Source organism: Vulpes vulpes, chromosome 13, assembly GCF_048418805.1.
Source record: "Vulpes vulpes isolate BD-2025 chromosome 13, VulVul3, whole genome shotgun sequence".
In the NCBI taxonomy this organism is placed as follows: Eukaryota; Metazoa; Chordata; class Mammalia; order Carnivora; family Canidae; genus Vulpes; species Vulpes vulpes.
Genome location: NC_132792.1, coordinates 143,770,642 through 143,792,201, shown reverse-complemented (window position 1 = coordinate 143,792,201; position 21,560 = coordinate 143,770,642). Strand labels below are relative to the sequence as shown.

Here is a 21,560-nt window from a genome sequence, read left to right as displayed (position 1 = left end):
ACCTTATAAGGCTTTGGGTCTGTTCAGGGTCTGAGAGTGACTTATTTCTCTCTCTCTCTTTTTTTTTTTTTCTGCAGTAGTAAGTGAACACCAGTTCCCAGACTCATGTGAGGGTCCATGGTGAAATGAAGTAAACATAGGTAGTGTGACGAACGTTTAAGAAAGCCCATTATATATTAAATGCATACATATTTAATATCTTACCTGACAAAATAAGACAATGGCATCTCCCTCTTTTGAAATCTTGCTGGCTCATGAAATCCCAGGATCCAAACGCCCAGCACAGCCTCCCTGTCCAGTGTGAAGTGGTATTTATTAAATGAATGAAATAAATGCACATCTCAGTGACCAGGGACAAAAGAAGGAAGGAGAAAAGGAGTAAGAATCAGTAAAGCAAAATCTATCAGTGAGGTGCTTTGGAGAGAAACATTTATCAGGAGGGGCAAAGAACATTTGTAACAAAATGAGAGGAGAATAGTTTGATACATTTGTTAGGTAAATAATTCTTAATTTATAAGAAAAACATCACGTCTAGTAGATAAATGGACAAAGCTCATGAACTGACTGGCATCAAAATAGAACAAAAAGTAGTAAACCAGGGGCACCTTTCTGGCTCAGTTGGTAGAGCATGCGACTCTTGATCTGGGGGTTGTGGTTCAGGCCCCGTGTTGGGTGTAGAGATTATTAAAAAAAATAATAAAATCCTTAAAAAGAATAGTAAACCAGCTTATGGCACTTTCAACCTTTCCTTCCTCTCCACTTCCCCCTTCCTCTTGCAACTTCCTATTTCTTTCCGCTGCTTTATGTATTTCTCCTTAACAAATATCACTATCTTAATATTCTCTCTGTATTACTTATATTGTTTCTTTTCTTGCCCCCCAGCTCGCATGAAAATTCCACGAGGGCTAGGACATCTATTAGTTTTGTTTACCGCTATATGCCCAGTACCTGGAACAGTGCCTGGCACATACTAGATGCTCCATACATATTTGTTGAGTGAATGGACCCTTGTTAAACACTTCCCAGGCAACCCAGGAAGCGTCCCACACCCCTATCTTTATACTTCCATCACTTGTCTTTGTGTCAAGGTTCCCTGATGGAAACTAGACAACCTATTTATGAAATTTAGAAGAATAGCAAGTAGATTATAAAATAAAAATGAGAAAAAAATTCTAAACATAAAATTGAACAAGGCTAAATATAAAAGAAGGAAAGTATAATAAACATTTTAAGAATGTCTTCCTGCTTGAAAATGTGGCCAAGGCTTAAATTTAGGTCTATTAACCAAAATAAATCATTGTATTATAAGTTACCAAGAAAGGCTGTTTTCTGGAGTAGGGGCGTCTGTGGAGAAAAGCATCCTTTCAAGGAACAGGGAAGAGAGTGACTGCCACATATTAGTATTTGTAATTTTTAAGGCAGGTCCAGGCATGTGGGGACACACGGAGCCCTTTCAGTGGTAGAAACATAGCTAGAGGTTTCCTGAAGTTCAAGAGACTTTTAATCATTTGTTCATTAAAAGACCATCAGAGACCCGCTATGACCAGACCACTGTGCCATAGACTAGGGTTCCATTTCTTCTCTTTCTAAAGCATGGCATGTGTTTTCTGCCTGTTAGAAGAACAGAGTCAAGTGCAAAGACTTGCCCTTGGACACAGCTTTATTTCAAACAGAAATTTAAAAAAAAATTTTTTTTGCCCACATTTAAAAATCAATAGATGTCGTATACAAAGCCAGATTTCTGTCTTTTTTAGAAACCTAAGTGGAAATGCTCACCACGGTGGGTGACATCCCCATGTGGCTACAGTGGGCTACTTCCCCTCTAGCACTTCTAGCAGAGTCCCCACTGCTCCCTGTAGTCTCACTCCCGGCTTGGCAGTGCCCCTCACCAACCAGTATACCCAGGGTAGGGGTTAGGCACCAATCAGTCGCAGAATAAGAAGGACCAGGCTCAAGCTGTGGGAGGCCCATTTTATTAAGCCAATTGCCAGAATATTCTGGAATTTGAAATAAAAAGATTATTTTTTACCCCCCCCCCCCCCCCCCAGGAGTGAGAATGAGTAATAATTAGCTTTAGGGAAGTTAGTCTAAACTCAGGGGATGATTTGTGAGAGACTGTGTTTCAAATGCATCCGTGACAAAAGGGGTCATCCCATGCACAAGGAACAAACTTTCTGCCCTCCTTCTCTGGGTGTGAATGTTCACGGGGCTCAACACTGAGCCAAGTGCAGTGCCGCTGAATGCTGAGCTCGGTGCAGCTTGGAAACCTCTAAGTCCTGCAGGCGAGGCTGGGGAGTGTCCCCATGCAGTTTGCAGGTAATGCAGACACAGGAGGCCAATACAGTCCCGGCCACAAGACTCCACATCCCTCACTCTGGTCAGCACCACCCTGGGCTTTCGTGGACATTCAGGTGACAGAGGAGGGGGACTCAGCGGTGGCCGACCTCCACTGTGGAGCTGCTGGCTGGAGACCTCCCTTGCTGGCAGTGTGATACACCTCCTCAGAAGGCTGGGAATTTAAAGGAAAAACCCAGTATTTTTTTTTTTTTTTCCAGAGTAGAGCCTGAAGAGAGAAAGGACAGAAGGAGAGAGAAGTACTAAAAGCTAGATTATAACCAGGTTGTCTATTTTTAAAATCCTGCTCTGAATAAATATTTCATGAGTTATCCTTATAAAGTGAACTTTTAGGGGCAAAAAGTCTGTTCTGAATAAGAAAGGCACAAAGTAAATCTCGTGATTGTTTTGCGATGGGCCTCAGAAGGCCGACAGGGCAGACAGGGCATTGGCACGCTGTGCGATCCAGCTGGGTAACCTCACAAGGGTCGTTGGCTGCTGGATTTAGCTCTCGTATGTGCCTAACGACGTACTCGGTGATTTCCCAGCACATGACAGCTGTGTGGCACATCTGTTCGGGATCCGAAAAATCAGTTACACAAGCATTCATTGGGAAAGATTCGGCTTGGCACCAGCTCTGTGCAAAAGACCTGGGAGTCTGAACTGAGTGCAAACTTAATATGCTGTAAGTTTAATGAAATGTTAACTTGCATCCCCGGAATTACAATCTCCAGTTGTGTTGCAAGCTGAGCTGTCCAAACCACGCTTGGAGAACTGTGATAAATTCTGGCCATTTTAAGAAAGACGTTGGAAATTAGAGTATGTTCCTTGGAGGACAGTCAAGAAGAATCTAGAAATCGTGACACAGGAAATGGTTGAAAGACCTGGGGGTGACAGGTCTCCAGCATAACCGGAAGGAGAGAAGGCCAAAGGGGCGATGCTGTAACTGTCTCCAGGGGGTCAAAGGCTCGGCTGCCACCATGGTTGTAAAGCAATGTCTAAAATAAAATAAGTAAATGGAGAAGAGAGTAGGTGTGTGTGTGTGTGTGTGTGTGTGTGTGTGTGTGTGTGTGTGTGTTCCAGGGAAGAATAAAAGCACATATTAAAAATTACAGGGAGGGAGGCAGATTTAAAACTCCAAATAATAATAATAATAATGTTAGATGTTGTGTATCTTGAATAATAATAATTACTATTATTATTATTATTTATAGCAACCAGTGCTGTCTGTGGAGGGACAGGATTTGAGCATGGTCAGCCCCTGCCTGTGTGAGGGATTTCTAGAAGGAATGCCTACACGCCCAGCGGTAACCAGACTCTTGCGAAGCAGGGGTAGAATGGGAAGGTGAGGGCTTTGCGGTTGGACAGACCTAGGAACAAATTATAGGGTTGCCATTTAGCTGTGTGACTTGAAGCAAGATAACCATTCCCGCCGAGCATGAGTTTCTTCATCCCATCAGTGGGGGTAACAAAGCTCGTGTTGAAGTGCTACCCTGGGAAGTAACTGAGCTGATGTATGCCAAGTGCTAGAAACAGAGTGGGCTCTGGAGAGACGTTAGTTCACTTTCCCCAGATCAGACGGCCTCCAGAGTAGCAAGAAGAGTGGGTTGTGGGAAGCATGTGTGCTAAAGAAGTCGCTTAGGAAGCTCATCCAGTTGACCTCGTCACTTCTGTGGCTTCAGAGCCTGACAGGTTGGCACATTTGTTGACTTTTTTTTCTTTTTCTTTTTCTTTTTAATCAGTGCTCTGGGTAAGTTGTGGCCCTAGGGGGTTCTAGAAACAGACTCTCACTGAGGCCACATGGCCAATGGAAGACAGTGTGCCTGGTGGAAAGAAAGTGGGTTTTGGCATCAGACGCAGGTTCAAACCCCAGCTTTCCGCTGGGTCATATTACTTAACCTTTCTGAACAGCATTTTTCTCCTCTGAGGCAATGCCTATCTCCCTGTCTTGTGTGAGGGAAATAGCAGATGTGAAAGTTGTGATGCTCTTTTCTCAGTGGGATCTCTCAACAATGCAGGGAGGCAGGTGATCCTTCCATGTTTATAAGAGAAGAGATTCAGAGAGTTGGAGAGATTTGCCCAGGAAAATAGCAGAACTGGCATTTATTTGATCCAATTCTTTTAACCCCAAGGCTTATCGTCTTTCTCTTCTCAGCTGCGACTGAAATACTTTTGGCGTGACTGCCCTGTGCCCAGAACTATACTGGGTGTTTCCACATATTACTTCACTGGCTTTTAGTCCTCCCTGGAGATGTCACTGCATGACTGTCTTCAGAACATCAATGGGGTGAACTTTCCTAGACTCTTGGGAAAGTTTATTCTTCATGGGGCTATGGTTCTCTTTGACAGCTGGCTTTGGGAGGGCCACCCAAGGCAGTGAGGGGTGGAGGAAGATACCAAGATACCTGTCTAGACACTCATGCCTTGACCATCACTTGGAAGGGATAGATGTTGTATATCTTGAAGAAATGACACCATCAGCTGTTAGACAGTTGTGCCAGAGTGCACATGCTGGCAGTCCTCACGTCTTCTTTAGCCCATAGACTTGTTCTATGGGGTTGCACAGGGTTTTAAAAATGAAGTCCTTGCAAATATTTAAATCAGGATTTTTTTTACATAAAAATACATCATTTAAGATGGTGTCTCTTGAGGAATGGGACATTTGGGCCACCCTGAACTCATGTTCTCCCTGATGGCACCCCCAGCCTCAATGGACCCCTGGCTTTCTTTAGGTTGGGCAAGGACTCTCACAATCCTCATTTGGCCCATTTCGTCCCTTACCTTACTCAAAGTCTTTGGCATTAATATTTAGTACCCCGAGTATAATTTATATTAATAACAATAATATTGTCTCTGAGCTTTTTACTAGTGATGTCTTTTTTTCCCCACCCCGACCTCCAGTCTGTGATTGCAATGGGAAGTCCAGGCAGTGCGTCTTCGATCAGGAGCTTCACAGACAAACAGGAAATGGATTCCGCTGTCTCAACTGCAATGACAACACAGATGGCCCTCGCTGTGAGCACTGCAAGGACGGGTTCTACCGACAGAGGGAGAGGGATCGCTGCTTGCCCTGCAACTGTCACACCAAAGGTAGTATGCTATGACAAGGCTGCACCAAGAGGGTAGTTGGCAAAATGAGACAAGTCAGACCTAGAAGGACAAATACCATATCATTTCACATATAAGTGGAACCAAAAAAAAAAAAAAAAAAAAACCCAAAAAAGCAAAAACAAAAAAACAAAAAAAAACCCGACCCACAAATGAATAAACAAACAAAAAGCAGAATCAGGGGCGCCTGGCTGGCTCCATCAGAAAAGCATGTAACTATTGATCTCAGGGTCATGAGTTTGAGCCCCATGTTGGGTGTGGAGATCAAATAAATAAATAAATAAATAAATAAATAAATAAACCAAAAAAAAAAAAAAAAAAGCAGAATCAGACCTCTAAATACAGAGAACAAACTGACCCTTGCCCGAAAGGAGGGGCATTGTGGGATGATGGGTAACATGGACGAAGGGGAGTGGGAGGTACAGGCTTCTAGTTATGGAGTGGGTAAATCACCAAGATGAAAGGTACAACATGAGAAATATAGTCAGTGATACTGTGATGGCCATAAGGTGACAGATGGCAGCTACGCTTGTGGTGAGCACAGTATAGCCTATAGAGATGTGCAGTCGCTATGTTGTACCCTTGAAACTAATGTAACATTATGTGTCAACTCTACCAAAACAGGAAAAGTAGCAGGGAAAAAAGGCAATGAAAGAGGGAGAGGGAGGGGGGAGGAAGGGAGGAAGGGAGAAGCCAGCAGGCTAAGAGAGTGGTTGGTGTTCAACATCTAGAGTAACTGGAAACCTATGAGACACTGGTACTGGTAGTGTCTTACCAATTTCAGTGTGAAAGGAAACATGTTTTTCTTAAGTCTGGGTTGTAGGAACCAGCTGGAGTAAGGACACATTGGCTTGAATTCTAGTTGCAAGAGGTGCAGGATTACTTTTCCTGGCAGATGACAATTTGACCCAGGGACAAAGGAAGCTTGTGAGCTTCCAGTGACACTTCTCCCACATCCACAGCTATGCCTTTGACCAACCTTTCAAAAAATAAGGGATAGAAAGATCTGTTTCTGGTGCTATGCTGGGTGCCGTCAATATAAAGTATTCTAGTCCAAGAGACAGCCCAGTTAATAGATTAAAATCTTTCACAGGGTTATTAATAAGAAAAAATAAAATCAATAAATAGGAAGCACCTACCAGGATGACTGGTTGATAGCGGGGCTCTTTTTTTGTTGTATTTTATTTTTGTGTTTTAAAATATGTCACGCAGTGCTATGTTCACACAACCATGGAGTTCTTGCACGCACATGGAATTCTTGTACAGACACAACCATTGTGCTATATTCATCATGGACGGTAAAGACAAATTAGTACATATAAAGAGGGAGAGACAGTAGTTGTTAATAAGTTGAGTTGTTGTTTTTTTTAACTACCTTATTTGTGTATGATCTTTCTTTGCGGTATGTTTCTTCTCTTTGTTAGAAAGTGTTCAATAGGGCAGCCCAGGTGGCTCAGCGGTTTAGTGCCATCTTCGGCCCAGGGCGTGATCCTGGAGTCCTGGGATCAAGTCCCACGTCAGGCTCCCTGCATGGAACCTGCTTCTCCCTCTGCCTGTGTCTGCCTCTCTCTCTCTCTCTCTCAGTCTCTCATGAATAAATAAATAAAAATCTTTTTAAAAAAGTGTTTAATAGTGTAGTATGATAAATGTTAATCCACTTAAAGAGTATAGCTGATGCGCATGGCAATGACTCAGTGTAGCTCCACGGAACCAATTCATAGCAGCAGCTGAAAGAATCTAAAAATGGGCAGGTTTGGTCCAGCCATGAGTTGCTGGCAGAGTGTGTTGCAGAGCCTTATAGAAAACTGGGGATGACCCCATGGTGATGTTAGACCCAAATCCCAGCAAGCACTTCCAAATTCACCAGTTGCTGTTACAGTGTGGTTTGAGTCAGATTTGTTCAGCTTTATGGCATAGAGTCGGCGTCCAGAATCTTGGATTTAGCAGCTGTCCCTGTGAATTAAAGAACTTCATAAAGGAAAATTAAAAGGAAAATTATTCCATGTTAGTGGGCTTTCAATTCTTCTGGAGAGCCCGTATCCCTTTAGGTTATACAGCTTCGTTGTGAGTCACCGGAGTTGGGTCATCCCAGCCAAATGATCAGTGAGAATGTAATTAGAAGTGTAATTGGCTTAGCTAGAAAGCTTGGCCTGGAGACAAGGTTATTAGTCTTAGACAAAGAGCGGCTGCTTAGCAGAGGGATGGTAATGAAGGATTTGCCACACGGTCTCTTCTTTTTCACTGTGAGTCCATCGCTCACCCGGCTTTTTCTTTTCCTTTGGGCAATAGACGTCCCAGGCTCATTGTGAACATCATGGTAAGAGGTGGTGGGGCCAGCGATGATTTCTAGCTTATATGAGAGCTAACCTGCATTACTCGCTTGCTCTGTGCCAGGCACTTTTCTAGATGCTTTCATCCAGTAATTAATCTTCACAAATAACCATATGAAGCAGGTGCTATTATTTTCATTTTATAAATGAGGTAGCAGAGGCTGAGAGAGGGAGATGAAGGAACCCATCGAAGCCTGTGGAAGTCTGTGTCATAGAAGGTGCCAGCTGACATCCAAGGTGTGCTGACATCCAAGACCACAACGTAGAGACTAGTGGTGGGTTTGGGAGCCAGACAGCCTAGGTTCAGTCCTTGGCACCTCCACTATTGCTGTGTCACTCTGGGCATGTCGCTTCACCTCTTGCTGCCCCAGGGCCCCCATCTGTAAGAGCGTGTGAGGATCACATGATGTTTGTGAAGCATATGGTAGACAACTCAGTAAATTGCAGTTGATGCAGTTGTTTTGATTATTAGGACAGAGATCAGTGTCGCAATTTCCTGGAACACCAGCTTTTTAAAAAATCACATTCCAGTTTAGGAGGAAGCCTGTAGAGGTCACATCTTTGGTCTAAAACTATGTATTAACATTTTATTTTGTTATTAATATCCTGAAATTGGCAGTGACTTTTTCAAATATTTTCTAAAAAGCAGGGAAACTGAGCCCGAGAGGAGTGGATGAATGGGCTCCAGTCTTCCAACGAGCACTTGCAAGGGCTAAAGTTGTAATCCAGGGTTCTGTTGGAGAACTGTTCCCTCTTATTCTCTCTACCTGAAAGACAAAAGCATCAGAGTGGTGTCCCTTTTAGCCCCAATTGCAGACAGTTAGATGTCCAAGAAAAACTTTATGGATATTATTTCCTAAGATCTGGATAATGCTTTATATTTTTCCAGGATATATCCATATATTATGCCTTCTTCAGTACTCATAGCAACTTGACAACCTGTATGTGTTAGCACACTCCACCGCATTCTAGAGACAAAGAAAGTGAAGCTCCAGAGCTTGAGCTGCCAGGTTGAGTGGCATGTTACTGACAGAGACTGTCCCTACCCTGTGCCATGTCCCACTACACACTGGCTGCCCAGATTACTAGCCCAGTGGCACACATTTAATTCCCTGTGTGATTTCTCAGTCTCACAGTCAGCCAAAAGATATTTGTCACTTCCGAGGGAATTTATTGTATATTCAATCTCAAATGCAGAAGAACACACCTTACCAAAAAAACGCAATCAGTCCGTGTATGGTGAATGACGCCAACAGCATTAATAATCCCCAGAGCGGTCACAGATTTGGGATTTCACATCCATTTCTCATAAATACAGCAATGAAGCTTATTTTTAGGTGATGACCTTGTGGGTAAGGTGACAGGGCTATCTTCACCTCTTGCATAAACCCTGAGAACCTTTTGCAAATACTTTGAAATTCTTTGTGTGTACATGTGTGGTTTTTCCTCTCATGACACCTAAATTCCTGAAACCTGTCTCGACATCCATGATATTGGACCTGTTCTCTTAATTTCATTACTATTTTTTACACAGCTGTGACCCTGATAGTGAATTACTCAGACTACAACATTTAGATTATTACTTAAAATGTTCTTAAATAATAATTTATTGCTATTAAATGTAATCATAAAAATAATAATAATGTTTCTTTAAAGTACAAATATAGGTATATATTTAAAAGGTTCCCAAAAGGACATACCCTCTTTTTGTTTAATATTTATTTATTTATTTATTTATTTATTTATTTATTTATAGATTTTATTTACTTATTTATTTGAGAGAGAGGGTGCATGTGTAAGGGTGGGTGGGCAAAGGAGGAGGGAGAGGGAGACAAGCAGACGTTGAGCTGAGTGTAGAGCCTGATGCGACGCTCGGTCTCACACCCTGAGATCATGACCTGAGCCAAAACTAAGAATCTTGGGCACTTAACCCACCAAGCTACCCAGATACTCCTTATTTTTCAGTAGTACTCATTTTAGAATACCTTTCTGAGCCCTCAGAGTGCACGTAGACTGTATCTATATAAGCCCTAAAAGAGCTTCTTGGGACACAAAACCGAAACTGGAAGCTGTTTTTTTAATTCTTTCAACCCAGTTGTACACAGTCCCTAAGAGGAGCTCGTGACGTAGGATTTGGACCACGTGTTTGTATTTTAATGAAATACTTTGAAAACCCAGTGCTGTTATTCTGGAAGTTTTGGAATGTGAAATAAAGTGGTCATGCTCACAGTAAGGACCTGTGGACGTCTCCATGTTAACTTTGCAAGGTTTGAAGGAGGCCCAGAGGTAGCAGTGTAAACTACATTCTTTGAACGCCCATGACGTATGGGACACTGAACGAGGCACTTTATATATTTTAGTCCAAAGTCTTGCAACAGCTCCACAAGGCATAGGTTGTTAGTCTCACGTAAAAGAACTGATGAGGAAGCAGTTTGCCCAAGGACACACAGCTAAGTGGCGGAGCTGGTTTTGAAGGGAGATTTGCTGTATTTCAAAGTCTGGGTTCTTTGACCCCCCAGCTCTTAGAGCAGGATTCTCTAGATAATGTCCTGTAGAACACAGTGTTCCTCAAGATAATAATAGATGTGGTCTGTAAGAATGTCAAAGAATGTTTGGAAACACTGGCATTAAAAGTTAAACAAGCTTCATGCCTGCTGAAGGTAGTATTATGCTATAAATCTCTGAAAGATCAAGTGTGCACCATTTCCCAAACTTGTCTCAATACTGAATGCCTATTTTCATGAGATGATTATTAATTTCTCTCAGAAGGGTGTTTTGCACAGTAACTATTTTGGGCTGTGTGGGCCAAATCCAAAGCAAAGTGCAATATTTTCCATTTTATAAGAATAATTCATTTCTGAAAAACCTGTAGGGAGAATTTTCTTAAGTTGAAGGCATAATTTCCATTAGTTGGAATGGGGGAAAAATGGGTTTCTGAGTCCTGGATCGACACTCATTTGTGTTAAAAACAAAACAAAAAAAAACCCCAAAACCCCCCAAATTGTATTAAAGAGAGTTATCTTCTGTTGAATGTTACTTATCAGAGCATAATTCAGAACTAAACTCTCCTTCTTGGCTCTGTTGGCTGACTGCTTGTAGGGCAGGAGCATGGTGGTCTGTGCATGTCAGCCTGGGGAGCCTCTCTTCAAGCTTATCTTATCAAATATTCTATTGACTTAGGTCCTGAGACTCCCACCCTCCTCCTCCCTTGACTCTCAGAACTCTGCTCCCTTAGCTTCCACTGTCCCGAGAGTTCTTTCTGCTTTGATTAGAAAGGCCCCTTAATTAATGGCATTCCGTTTTTTGTCCAAGGCCCCTCCCCTCCTCTCTCTATCTGCTCCTGATCTTAGCACCTGCTATTGCTTCCTACTTGGCCTGTGTGCTGCTGAAGGCTCCTAGATCTTCACCCCCCACCTCTTTCTTGAGTTCCAGGTGAACATTTCTACCCTAATATGCCCCCTTGAAACTCAAGTTCACAATGTCCAAAACTAAACTCACTATCTTCTCTTGATGCTTCAACCTGAGATCCTGCTCCTTCTCTTTGGTAAATAACCTCACATTGCATCTGGTTGTGCACATTGGGGCCTTGGAGTCATCATGTGATTCCCACCTTCTCCCTCATCATCTATTTCTCAAGAGGGGAAGTCTGTTCATTCTGCATCCATGCGGCTCTCTCAGTGATTCTCTTCTCCTCTTCTTGTCCCTACGCCTCCAATCCAGGTCATCTGGTCACAGGAGGACTCCTTTTCCCAGGAATGGTGTTTCCTTCCCTAAGGCATCCTGCATTTTGTGCTAGAGATGCCTTAGAAAGGCATCTTTCTGAACTGCACATCTGTAGTTCCTGAACCTCTGATACTTCCCTGTCATCTACAAATGGATCTGCTATTCTTCTATCAGCTCCTAATTCACTAGTAGGTAGCACTTCCTAATATATATAAAGGCCTAACTCAGTGTCTCATACAGGTGCTTAAAAAGTGTAGTTTATGCCATTGTCACTGAGGGCCCCTCAAGCCTTGCAAAGTTGACATGGCATCTTTCACGGGCACTGCGAATGTCGCTAATGTATTTTATGTTCCACATGTGGCACAAAAGCCTTTATATCAGCACAGACCCAATATCTTTATTGATTTGAATCGTGTCTGTTAGTGAATCAAAAATTTACAGAGTAATTGATTAGAAAGAAAGGAGCAACTGGTTCCTGTTCTGTTGGCCTTATAGATTATGGGTAGCCTGGTTATCACAGTGAGTTGAGCTACCTGGATTATTTTTAAATTCTGCTAGCACAGGGAAATTGTAAAGTAGGTGAGGTACACCTCCCACCACCTTCCTGCTCATCTTTTGCTAGCCCCAGACTCTTTCACAATAGCCCCGACCTCTTTCTTGGCATATGTGCCTTTACCCAACAGATTTCTGGGCATCCTTGTTGCGTTGGGTTGTGCACTGGGCCCTGGGGACACAGCAGGGAACATAAGCTGAGGTCATCCTGAGTAAGCAGGACTGCAATAGCAGTGGGATGGATATTTTAGATTTGGGAGTCAGAGAAGATTTCCCTAGAGAAGTAGTATTAAATCAGGACCTGACCGTTGAGGATTGGCAATGAAGGGGAAGTTTTGGGACAAGAACCTTCCAGGCTGGGGGAGGAGCAAGTATGGATGCCCAGAGGAGAGAAGCAGTCTGGTACATTCTACACACGGGGTGGGGGGAAGCTGGGAGCTGGAACTTAGTGAAGGAGCATAGAGGATGTGGCTGGAGAGGTTGAGTCTTGTGGGCCATGATACAGAGTTTACATTTTCTTCTGCTTATCTGGGGGAGCCACCAGAGAACTAAACAGCTGACTAATGTGAGCTGAATTCCATTTTTAAAGGAGCACAGAAGGAGGGAAGAAGGGAGGGGAGGATAGGAGGTGGGGGGGGGGAGAGTGGGAGGCCACGGGAGAGGACAGACTTGAACTGGAGTGGGGGAGGGGAGGCAGTGAAATGGAGAAGAGGCCGGGGTCTGGAGTGGCACATTTGCTCTGCTGAGCACTTCTTGTCTCTCATCAACTCGCAGTCTGAGAGGGCCCACTAACAAGTAAGAGTGTGTCTATACAAAATCAATCACAGAATAAGTGCTCTATGCACTAAACCCGGTGAGATGAACAGGGAAGGGGTGATGCCCCAAGGATGAGAATTTCTAGCACTCCAGGTAGGTAGAGATATTTCTGCTTAGGAGGCCTCTTTTTAAAAAGATTTTATTTATTTATTTGAGAGAGAGAGAGAGAGAGCAGGAGCAGGGGGAGGAGCATAGGGAGAGAGAGAAGCAGACCTGTTGAGCAGGGAGCCAGACCTGGGGCTTGATCCCAGGACCCCAGGATCATGACCTGAGCTGAAGGCAGCCACTTACCTGACTGAGCCACCCAGGGACCCCATAGGAGTCCTTTTCATAATAAACAACAATAATAATAATAAATAATACAAGCACTGACCCTTAAAAGATGGCTTTTGCTTGCCAGAAATAAGGGAACATGTTGCTCATTTTCTCATATTAACTCTGTTGGAGGAGGCTGATGTGCTCATTCACAAATTTTCCCTCTTCTTGAGATCTCAAGAATCCAACAAACTTCTTTTAAAAAGCAGTGGCTTACACAGTACTTAATGTTCAAATCAGAGCAGATCCATAAGTAAAAAATGCTTTCAGGAGTAGTTTCCATTTCTTTGCCCGAAGAAGCCATCGTTGGCTGTGAGAACTTGCCCCAGTGGGTGGATGTGTACTCAGACGATGTGAAAGAATTTCGAGAGGCAGCAGGTGGCTGTTATCACTCAGGATTCATTGAGCTCCCATGGGGTGACAGTTGTTTCCTAATGCCCTATAAACTAAATATTTCCTTTTCTTCTTTCCTTTTCCCTACCTCGTCCTGGGTTACAGGTTCTCTTAGCGCCCGATGTGACAACTCTGGACGGTGCAGCTGTAAGCCAGGGGTAACAGGAGACAGGTGCGACCGCTGCCTGCCAGGCTTCCACACGCTCACCGATGCCGGCTGCACCCAAGACCAGAGGCTACTGTAAGCACTGCGCCCATCACTGCAGCTTCTGCTATGAGGGGTGACAATGACATTAACAACTGTGGCCACTTATGTTACTGAGCAATGACTGTGTGCCAAGCGCTGTTTGAGGACTTCACATGGGTTATGCCATTTAATCCTTTACAATAAGCTTCAGAGGCCGGGATTAGCGTTGCACTCAGGTTGAAGACAAGAAGTGTACACCCGGGGGGTTGAGTTTCCCCAATATTACTGCTGAGGGTGGACCTAATAATATTCAGGCTCAGAGTTTTGGCTCTGAGACCCCAATGATTGTCACCTTTTAGATGAACAAGGATGGAGGTAGAGTCCTTCAGGTTCTTTCCTGGGACCCATTTTGACCCACATGAATTTGGACTGGAAAAATTTTTCTGCACAGATTTATTCCCCTTTAGTTTGAAGCATTCTCTCTCCGTCCTCTTATTTTTTCCCAGAAGAGGGGTGCCTGGGTGGCTCACTCAGTTAAATGTCTGGCTCTTGATTTCAGCTCAGGTCATGATCTCAGGGTTGTGAGATCAAGCCCAGAGCTTGATGTAGAACCTTCTTGAGATCCTCTCTCTTCCTCTGCCCCTGCCCCTGCTCCTGCACGTGCTCTCTCTCTCTCTCTCAAAAAAAAAAAAAACTTTCCTGGAAGAAGATGGAGCATATATTGATATATTGTAAATGCCATAAGCAATCACAGGGATACAGAGCTGACAGGTACTGGGATAGCCTAGGGGAAGGGAGCTGGGTGGGGAAGCTGTTAGCTAGAAGGTGCTCCTTTGTCCTCCGTGCTGGCGCTGGATTGGCTGCCACTGTCCCATTCTCTCACCCTTGGGCCTCTTGCCCAGCCTGTACTCTTCCAGGCTTCCCTGCTGCCTTGAAGACTGTCTTCAGAGGCCCTTCCATCTGACCAGTGCCCCTCTGGAAATGCTTCTAAAACATGAAGTAGATCATATCACATCTCTGCTGGCAGCCCTCCAGTAGCGCCCTGTCCTACGCAGAGAGAGATTTCTTCTGCAGGCCCATAGGCCCTTTGCACACCCAGCGGTGGACTCCTGCTGCATCCTCACCGCCTTTCCCCACCGCCACCCGCCCACCCCCCTTCCCTGCCCTCGGCCCCACCAGCCTGTCTTCTCTTCCTCAAAGGATCCAAGCCAAGTAACCTCCTCAGTCCTGGCCTCCAGCACTCCCACTTCCTACAGGGCTGCAGAGAGCTTCACAGGCTCCACCCCCACCTCCTCCACTCCTCACAGACACCTTCTCTGACCATTCCCCAGCCCTCTGAGTTCTGACTGATGTTATTTCACATCTTGTTTCCTGTATGTATTTGTGTGTCTGTCCCTCTCACCAGAACAGAAGTCCCGTGTTGGCTCTATCTTGTTCATGACTGCATCCCCAGTGCCCAGAGTGGGAAGGGGGACACAGACAGTGGCGCTGCCTGGCTCCAGCTGCCTTATGCTTCGCTGCCATTATTGTTCATGTTTCTGCCCTGCCTGGAGACTCCTAGAGACCAGGCTCCTATTTCTTAGTGTTCCGGGTGCCTAGCAACCAGTAGATGGTCTGCCTAATGTTTGTCAAAGGGTTCAGATAAGTTGTGGGGGGTGCAGTGGCTAGGACAGGAGAAGAGCCTCAAGTGAAAGATGAGGACAGGGAGCCTGACAGGACGTGGGCTCTGATTGGATGAGAAATGTAAGGGGGAAAAGAGGGGGGGTCATCCAGGTTTGGGTAGGATTTGGATGGGATCAAAGGGCAGTCAGAGGAGGAGCAAACAGTAGGGAAAATATAGGAGATTTGGTTTTCGATCCGTGAGATAGATGCATATGACTGTGTGCCCATATGAGTGATACTAGTCATTAGCCAGAGTCCTAAGAGAATGTGCCAAAATTAAATAATGGAAACACTGATTGATTCCTTCATTGAGAAAGTCTTGCAATTAAAAAAAAAACAGCCAAAATCAGCAATTCCACTCCTAGGAATACACTCAAGAAATATGAAAACATATACATCTGCATAGAAACTTGCACACAAATGCTCATAGCAGCATTATTCACAATAGCTAAAAAGTAGAAACAACCCAGATGGCCATATGCTATTGAATGGAGAAGCAAAATGTCATCTATACATATGATAGAATTTGATTCAGCCATAAAAAAGTGAATTATTGATACATGGATGAAGTATAAGATGGGTGAACCTTGAAAACATACTAAGTGAAAGAAGCCAAACACCAAAGGCCACGGATTGTATGATTCCCTTTACAGACTATGTTCACAATGAGCAGGTCCATAGACACAGCAAGTAGATTAGCGGTTGCCTAGGGCTGGGAAAAGAAAGGAAGGGTGATTGGTAGGGGCACAGGGTTTCTTTCTGGAATGATGAAGATGTTCTCAAATTGATTGGGATGGTTGAGCATCTACTAAACTCTACCAAATTCTACTTTGGTCGAATCTACTAAATTTTATTTAGAATTCTATTTAGTAGAATCTACTAAATTCTACTACTCTTAGAATCTACTAAAAACCATCAAATTGTACATTTTAAATGAGTGAATTGTGTCTTTTTTATTTTTTTAAGATTTTATTTATTTGGTTGAGAGAAAGAGAGAGCGAGAGACAACATGAGTGCTCTCGGGGGGAGCAGAAGGAGAAGCAGACTCCCCACTAGTTCCCAGGACCTTGGGATCATGACCTGAGCCACCCAGGCGCCCCTGAATTGTGTCTTGATAGAAGTGTTACCAAAAGAAATAACTCAATAAACTAAAATAGCAAGTAGATGAAATCAATCATGATGAGAGCAGCCATCACTGAATTATACAATATAGAAGCAAATGATAAATTAAACAAAAAGGCAACTGAGCCAAATAGTCAACCAAACTAAACCAAACCCAACTGAACCGTTCAGTGATGGATCTGGTTCACATCCTGGCACAGACCTCTCCTCTCCTTAGGGGTGGGAGCAAACAGTTCTTGGACCAGCTGCCGCCCCTCAGAGTAGTGTGAGCCTAGACAGGGGCGCCCTTCAAGGGTCTGGGACAAGAACAGCTGAGAGAGGCCTCAGGGAAGATGAAGGCTTTGCTCAAGTTGGTGACTTTTGCTTATGAGCGCTTGATTTTTATGTGGCTAGCTGAAAAGCATTTGGAAACACATCCCTAATTTTCTTTTTCTTCTTTTCCCAGAGACCCCAAGTGTGACTGTGACCCAGCTGGCATCTCGGGGCCCTGTGACGAGGGCCGCTGTGTCTGCAAGCCAGCTGTCACCGGCGAGCGCTGTGACAGGTCTGTGTGCACCGTGGCCCTTGCAGACACGGCAGGGAGAGTCTCTTGGCAACTAGCACGAGAATTCATCCTCTGAGTGCTGTCATGGAGAAGGGGCACTTAATAAACGTGATGACCTCTGTCCTCAAAAACTTGGCTTTTCAAAAAATGCAGCTGAGCCCCCAGATCTCCCTGGACTCCATGCTTCTGCCGTGAGCCCCCTCTCTTTGTTTACAAGGGCGGCAGAGGCACAGGGCCCCAGAGGTCCCGTTGCCAGCTGACTTGGAATTCCAGGTGCTCCCATATAAGGTGGCATGCAATAATGAGGTCACGTGACTCAGCCTGGTCTCAGAAAAGGCCTGGCCTAATTAAGCATGTTGGGAAAATGCTAGTAAGAGGAACTATCTCAGGGTATGGCCATATATAACCATCATGTGCAGCAAAGGAACCGCCCAGGGTTGGGATGGTGGTTACATGCACACACATGACCCAGGAGAAGATGAAGAGCCCGTTGGGCCCCAAGCCATGTTGGGGCAGGTGGCGCAGTAAACAGTGATCCACCCTCAGTGCAGCTTGCAGGACATTCCTTGAGGACAAATAGCTCAGACTTTAAACTCTCCCCTCCTCTACGACTGCTGTGAGGCGAGTGCTGTGAGGCTGGCCCCAGAGGTAAAACGCTTTCTCCTCGTTTCCTTAAAAGTAAGAAAGCAGTTCTTTGGCATCTCCACGATCACTTATACCTGGGCAGAAAAATACCAGATACATTCCCACCTGGTGTTTCTAGGGGGCTCTTTGCACTGCGGCGGAGGGAGGGAAACACAGCTTCAGGGTGAAAAGAGGAGTCACTTTTTAAAAAGGTTTTTCATTTCAGAATGTCACATGGAAACAGAAAACCACATAAAACAAATGCTGTCAGCACCACCAATTCTAAGAAATAGACCTTGAGTAAAAAGATGCCATCCCAACGACAGCACTCTCCCTTCTTTCTAGAAGTGTCCACTCTTCTGACCTCTGTGTTATCATTTCCTTACTGTTCTTCATAATTTATTACCCAGGTACATCCCTCAACACTGTTGTTGAGTTTTGCCTGATTTCCCTCAGTTCCTTCCCATCCCTTCCTTTTTCATTCCCTCCCCTCCCTTCCTCTGCCCCTCCCCTCCCCTCCCTTCCTTCCTTGCATTTTAATCCCTTTTCACCTGCAGGTTTCCTCCAAAGAAACCATAGTGATTTTTTTGAAGCCCTTGCTCTGTAGAGAAAAAAACCCCAAAACAATGCTTATTTATTTACAGCTGTTCTCTGAAGCATTGACTGTTCGCAGTTAGCCTGCTTTTCTTTGATTTTGCACAATAAACAGATTCCTGTCATTAGGGTCCAGTGGATCAGACCGCATGGCTTAGAGGCAGATGTACCTGGTTTGAAAATCTTGCCTCAGCCACTTACCAACTCTGTGACCTCGAACAAGTTTCTTAACCTCTCTGGCCTGGGTGTCTTCACCTAAGAAAATTGGAAATTGGGAGCCTGGGTGGCTCAATGGGTTAAGCATCCAACTCTTGATTTTGGCTCAGGTCATGATCTTGGAGTCGTGAGATTGAGCCCCGCATCGGGCTCTGTGCTGGGCGTGGAACCTGCTTAAGCTTCTCTCTCCCTCTCCTCTGCCCTACCCCTTGCTCACACACATACTCTCTCATTCTCTAAAATGAACAATTTTTTTAAAAAGAGAAAATGAGAAATAACAATTCCTATCTCATAGGGTTGTACCAAGTATTAAATTGGTACATACAGAAAGTGCCTGGCACAACATACCGACTAAATAATGATCATTGAAACTATTATTATTTCATGAAGAAGGATGTAATTAACTTGAATGGAGAAAAACAAGCCCGCCCCAGATTTTCCTTCTTCTCTGTGACCCCCAACATCTGCCACTTGCTTGGTAGCTGTGCTCCTCAGAAAGGCCAATGGTGGGCGGGATGCCAGCCTGCATTTTGCTTTTGTAGGGAGCCTGCAGCCATCCTTCTTTGTCATGTCCCCACCTGCCCCTTTCCCCATGGGCCCGAGGAGGGATATGAGGGGCAGGGATGGTGGGCAGCAGCTAGTGCTTCTGCAGGTCAGTAGGGCTGAGTAGGTGCTGGGACTGGGGCATCTGCCTTTCCTTTCCTGGCCCAGCCTCCCACTCTTTTGCCTCCACTAAATATTTGCTCTAAGACAGGGCCAGCTCTACATCCCCCGTCCCAACTCGTCTTGACCCGTTCACGTGACCTCCACTCAATCCCTCACCAAGGATGGGAAAATCACTAAGTTCCCAGACCACCACGCCAAATGTCATTCTGCTCTACCACAGGGACAGAGAGTGAATGGTCATCTCTCTCAGTGGGGGGGCTGGGACTGTCCATTGTGTCTAGTAGTGGGGATGGTATGTGTAGTTATTGTTTCCCAGTTCTGGGAATTAATAGGGCCAGATGGGAGAGAAAGCAGAAAAGATCAATCATCATATTCTCTATATGAAATAAGAAGTACCATATAATATTGTACTGATTTTTAAAATGCTACTACAGGTGTCGACCAGGTTACTATCATCTGGATGGGGGAAACCCGGAGGGCTGTACCCAGTGTTTTTGCTATGGGCATTCAGCCAACTGCCACAGCTCTGGAGATTACAGTGTCCATAAAATCACCTCAACTTTCCATCAAGGTAAAGTATTCTATAGAATTTTGTTCTTAATTGTATAGAGCTTTATGCTTACAGACAACCTCCTCCTCACCACAGAGTCCAACTCTCTTCCAGCTTTTAATGGGCATTCTTTTGTCTGGGCAATAAGGCAGATTCTAATGTCTTGAAAAAGTCATAGCTGAACAACTTACTCATACCGGTATATGAATAACTTAAAAGAATAACGAAAAAGAGACCAGATTTTCATTTCCCTGCACTTCCCATCTCCGTGTATTTTAAAACCACAAAAGAGTCTTTCATTTGGATTGGGGGCGTTTATGTGAGTCTTCCTGGAATTCCCATTTATTAATAATACTGCTTTCAGGGGCACCTGGGTGGCTCAGTTGGTTGAGCATCTGACTCTTGGTTTCAGCTCAGGTCATGATCTCCTGGGTCGTGAGATCGACCTGACATTTCTGCTTGAAAGATTCCTGCCCTCTGCCCCTCCTCCCACTCACATGTGCACTTTCTAAGTCTCTTTTTTTTAAAAAAAATACTGCTTTCATGTACATTATATGAGTTAATGCATGTGAAATTAGTTATCAAGCTACAAAACATTATAAAAATATAGGTGACTAGTATTTTCGACTTTAAGTTTCTCTTTGAACATCCTGGGCCCTCTTAACTCACTAAGGTCAGACCCTATTTATGTAAGTAAAATAAAAGTATGAATTACAGGCAGATGAAAACATGCTCTTATTACAAGAGGTGGGCTCAAAGTCAAAGCAGCTGTGGGGTAGGAGCAGGTGAAGTTGAGCCCCAAGTAGAGAGGGGCATAGGAAATTTTGAGGGCTGCACATGAATGTGGAGCTGTTAAGGAAACCCGACGAGCTATTCAGCTCCAGAACTTTTTAGCAGTCAAGTCTTGCCTTATTCAATAGATGGTGAGTTTTGTCCAAATGCAGAGTGGCTTTATTTGTGTTCCAGATGTTGATGGCTGGAAAGCTATCCAAAGAAATGGGTCTCCTGCAAAGCTCCAGTGGTCACAGCGCCATCGGGACGTGTTCAGCTCAGCACGACGATCAGACCCTGTCTATTTTGTAGCTCCTGGTATGTACGGTATTTTTCTTATAGAAGCCAACTTCTAAGACTAGAAGTCAGGATAGAAAAATGGAGTTAGCAGATGCGAAAACCATATCACCTAGTGTTCAGGAAAGTAGTTATCTCCAGAAGACAGCTGGGGCTTCAGCCCTCTTGACTAAGTCATGATACAATAGAACAGGACTGTGTATCTAAGCAGTCAGACCCTGGATGAGGTTCCTACTTTAGTTAAATGGGAAGTTTCTAGGTTTCCCATCATGACAAGAAATAAAGACAGTGGTCAAATCTGTGGATCAACCGAGAAGCAGATAGAAAAGTGGAAATGAGGCATTCTCAGTTTTAACCACTTATACATTGAAAAGATAAACATTAGTGGTTCATTTCATTAGCTAAAATGTGATATCCAGGTAAGTTGTCCTCTTATCCTTTCCAACTTTCAACTCTCTCAGCTGTTAAATGGGAATAATAATACCTCCAAGAACTTAACATCAAATGTCATGATGTCAGTGAATTATAAAACATTACGTAACAAATGGTAGTACTGCCAACATGCCTGGGACCTTTACATATTGGTCTGTCATAAGGGCCATGCTGTGAATCATCTAATACATGGAATTACCTTGTAACATGACTGTTTTAGCATTTAGTCACTAACTCTCCTTTGTAGCCAATAGCAGTATGGCTATGGCCATAAGCTGGCTCTTCTGGAAGGGTGGTTGGGGGCACGGTGGTACATTGATAACG

The 21,560-nt window shown here is 44.3% G+C and overlaps 1 protein-coding gene across 2 annotated transcripts in view; it reads left to right on the top strand.

Moving 5' to 3' along the window:
* LAMC2 (laminin subunit gamma 2) overlaps window positions 1-21,560 on the top strand; it is a 55,874-nt gene that overhangs the window by 12,041 nt on the left and 22,273 nt on the right. For both annotated transcript variants that reach the window (XM_072733213.1, XM_026001156.2), the window contains 5 exons: window positions 5,236-5,424; window positions 13,677-13,812; window positions 16,988-17,086; window positions 19,621-19,757; window positions 20,703-20,825. In XM_072733213.1, coding sequence (XP_072589314.1) covers window positions 5,236-5,424; window positions 13,677-13,812; window positions 16,988-17,086; window positions 19,621-19,757; window positions 20,703-20,825 — 684 coding nt within the window. The remainder of the gene's footprint in view (window positions 1-5,235; window positions 5,425-13,676; window positions 13,813-16,987; window positions 17,087-19,620; window positions 19,758-20,702; window positions 20,826-21,560) is intronic.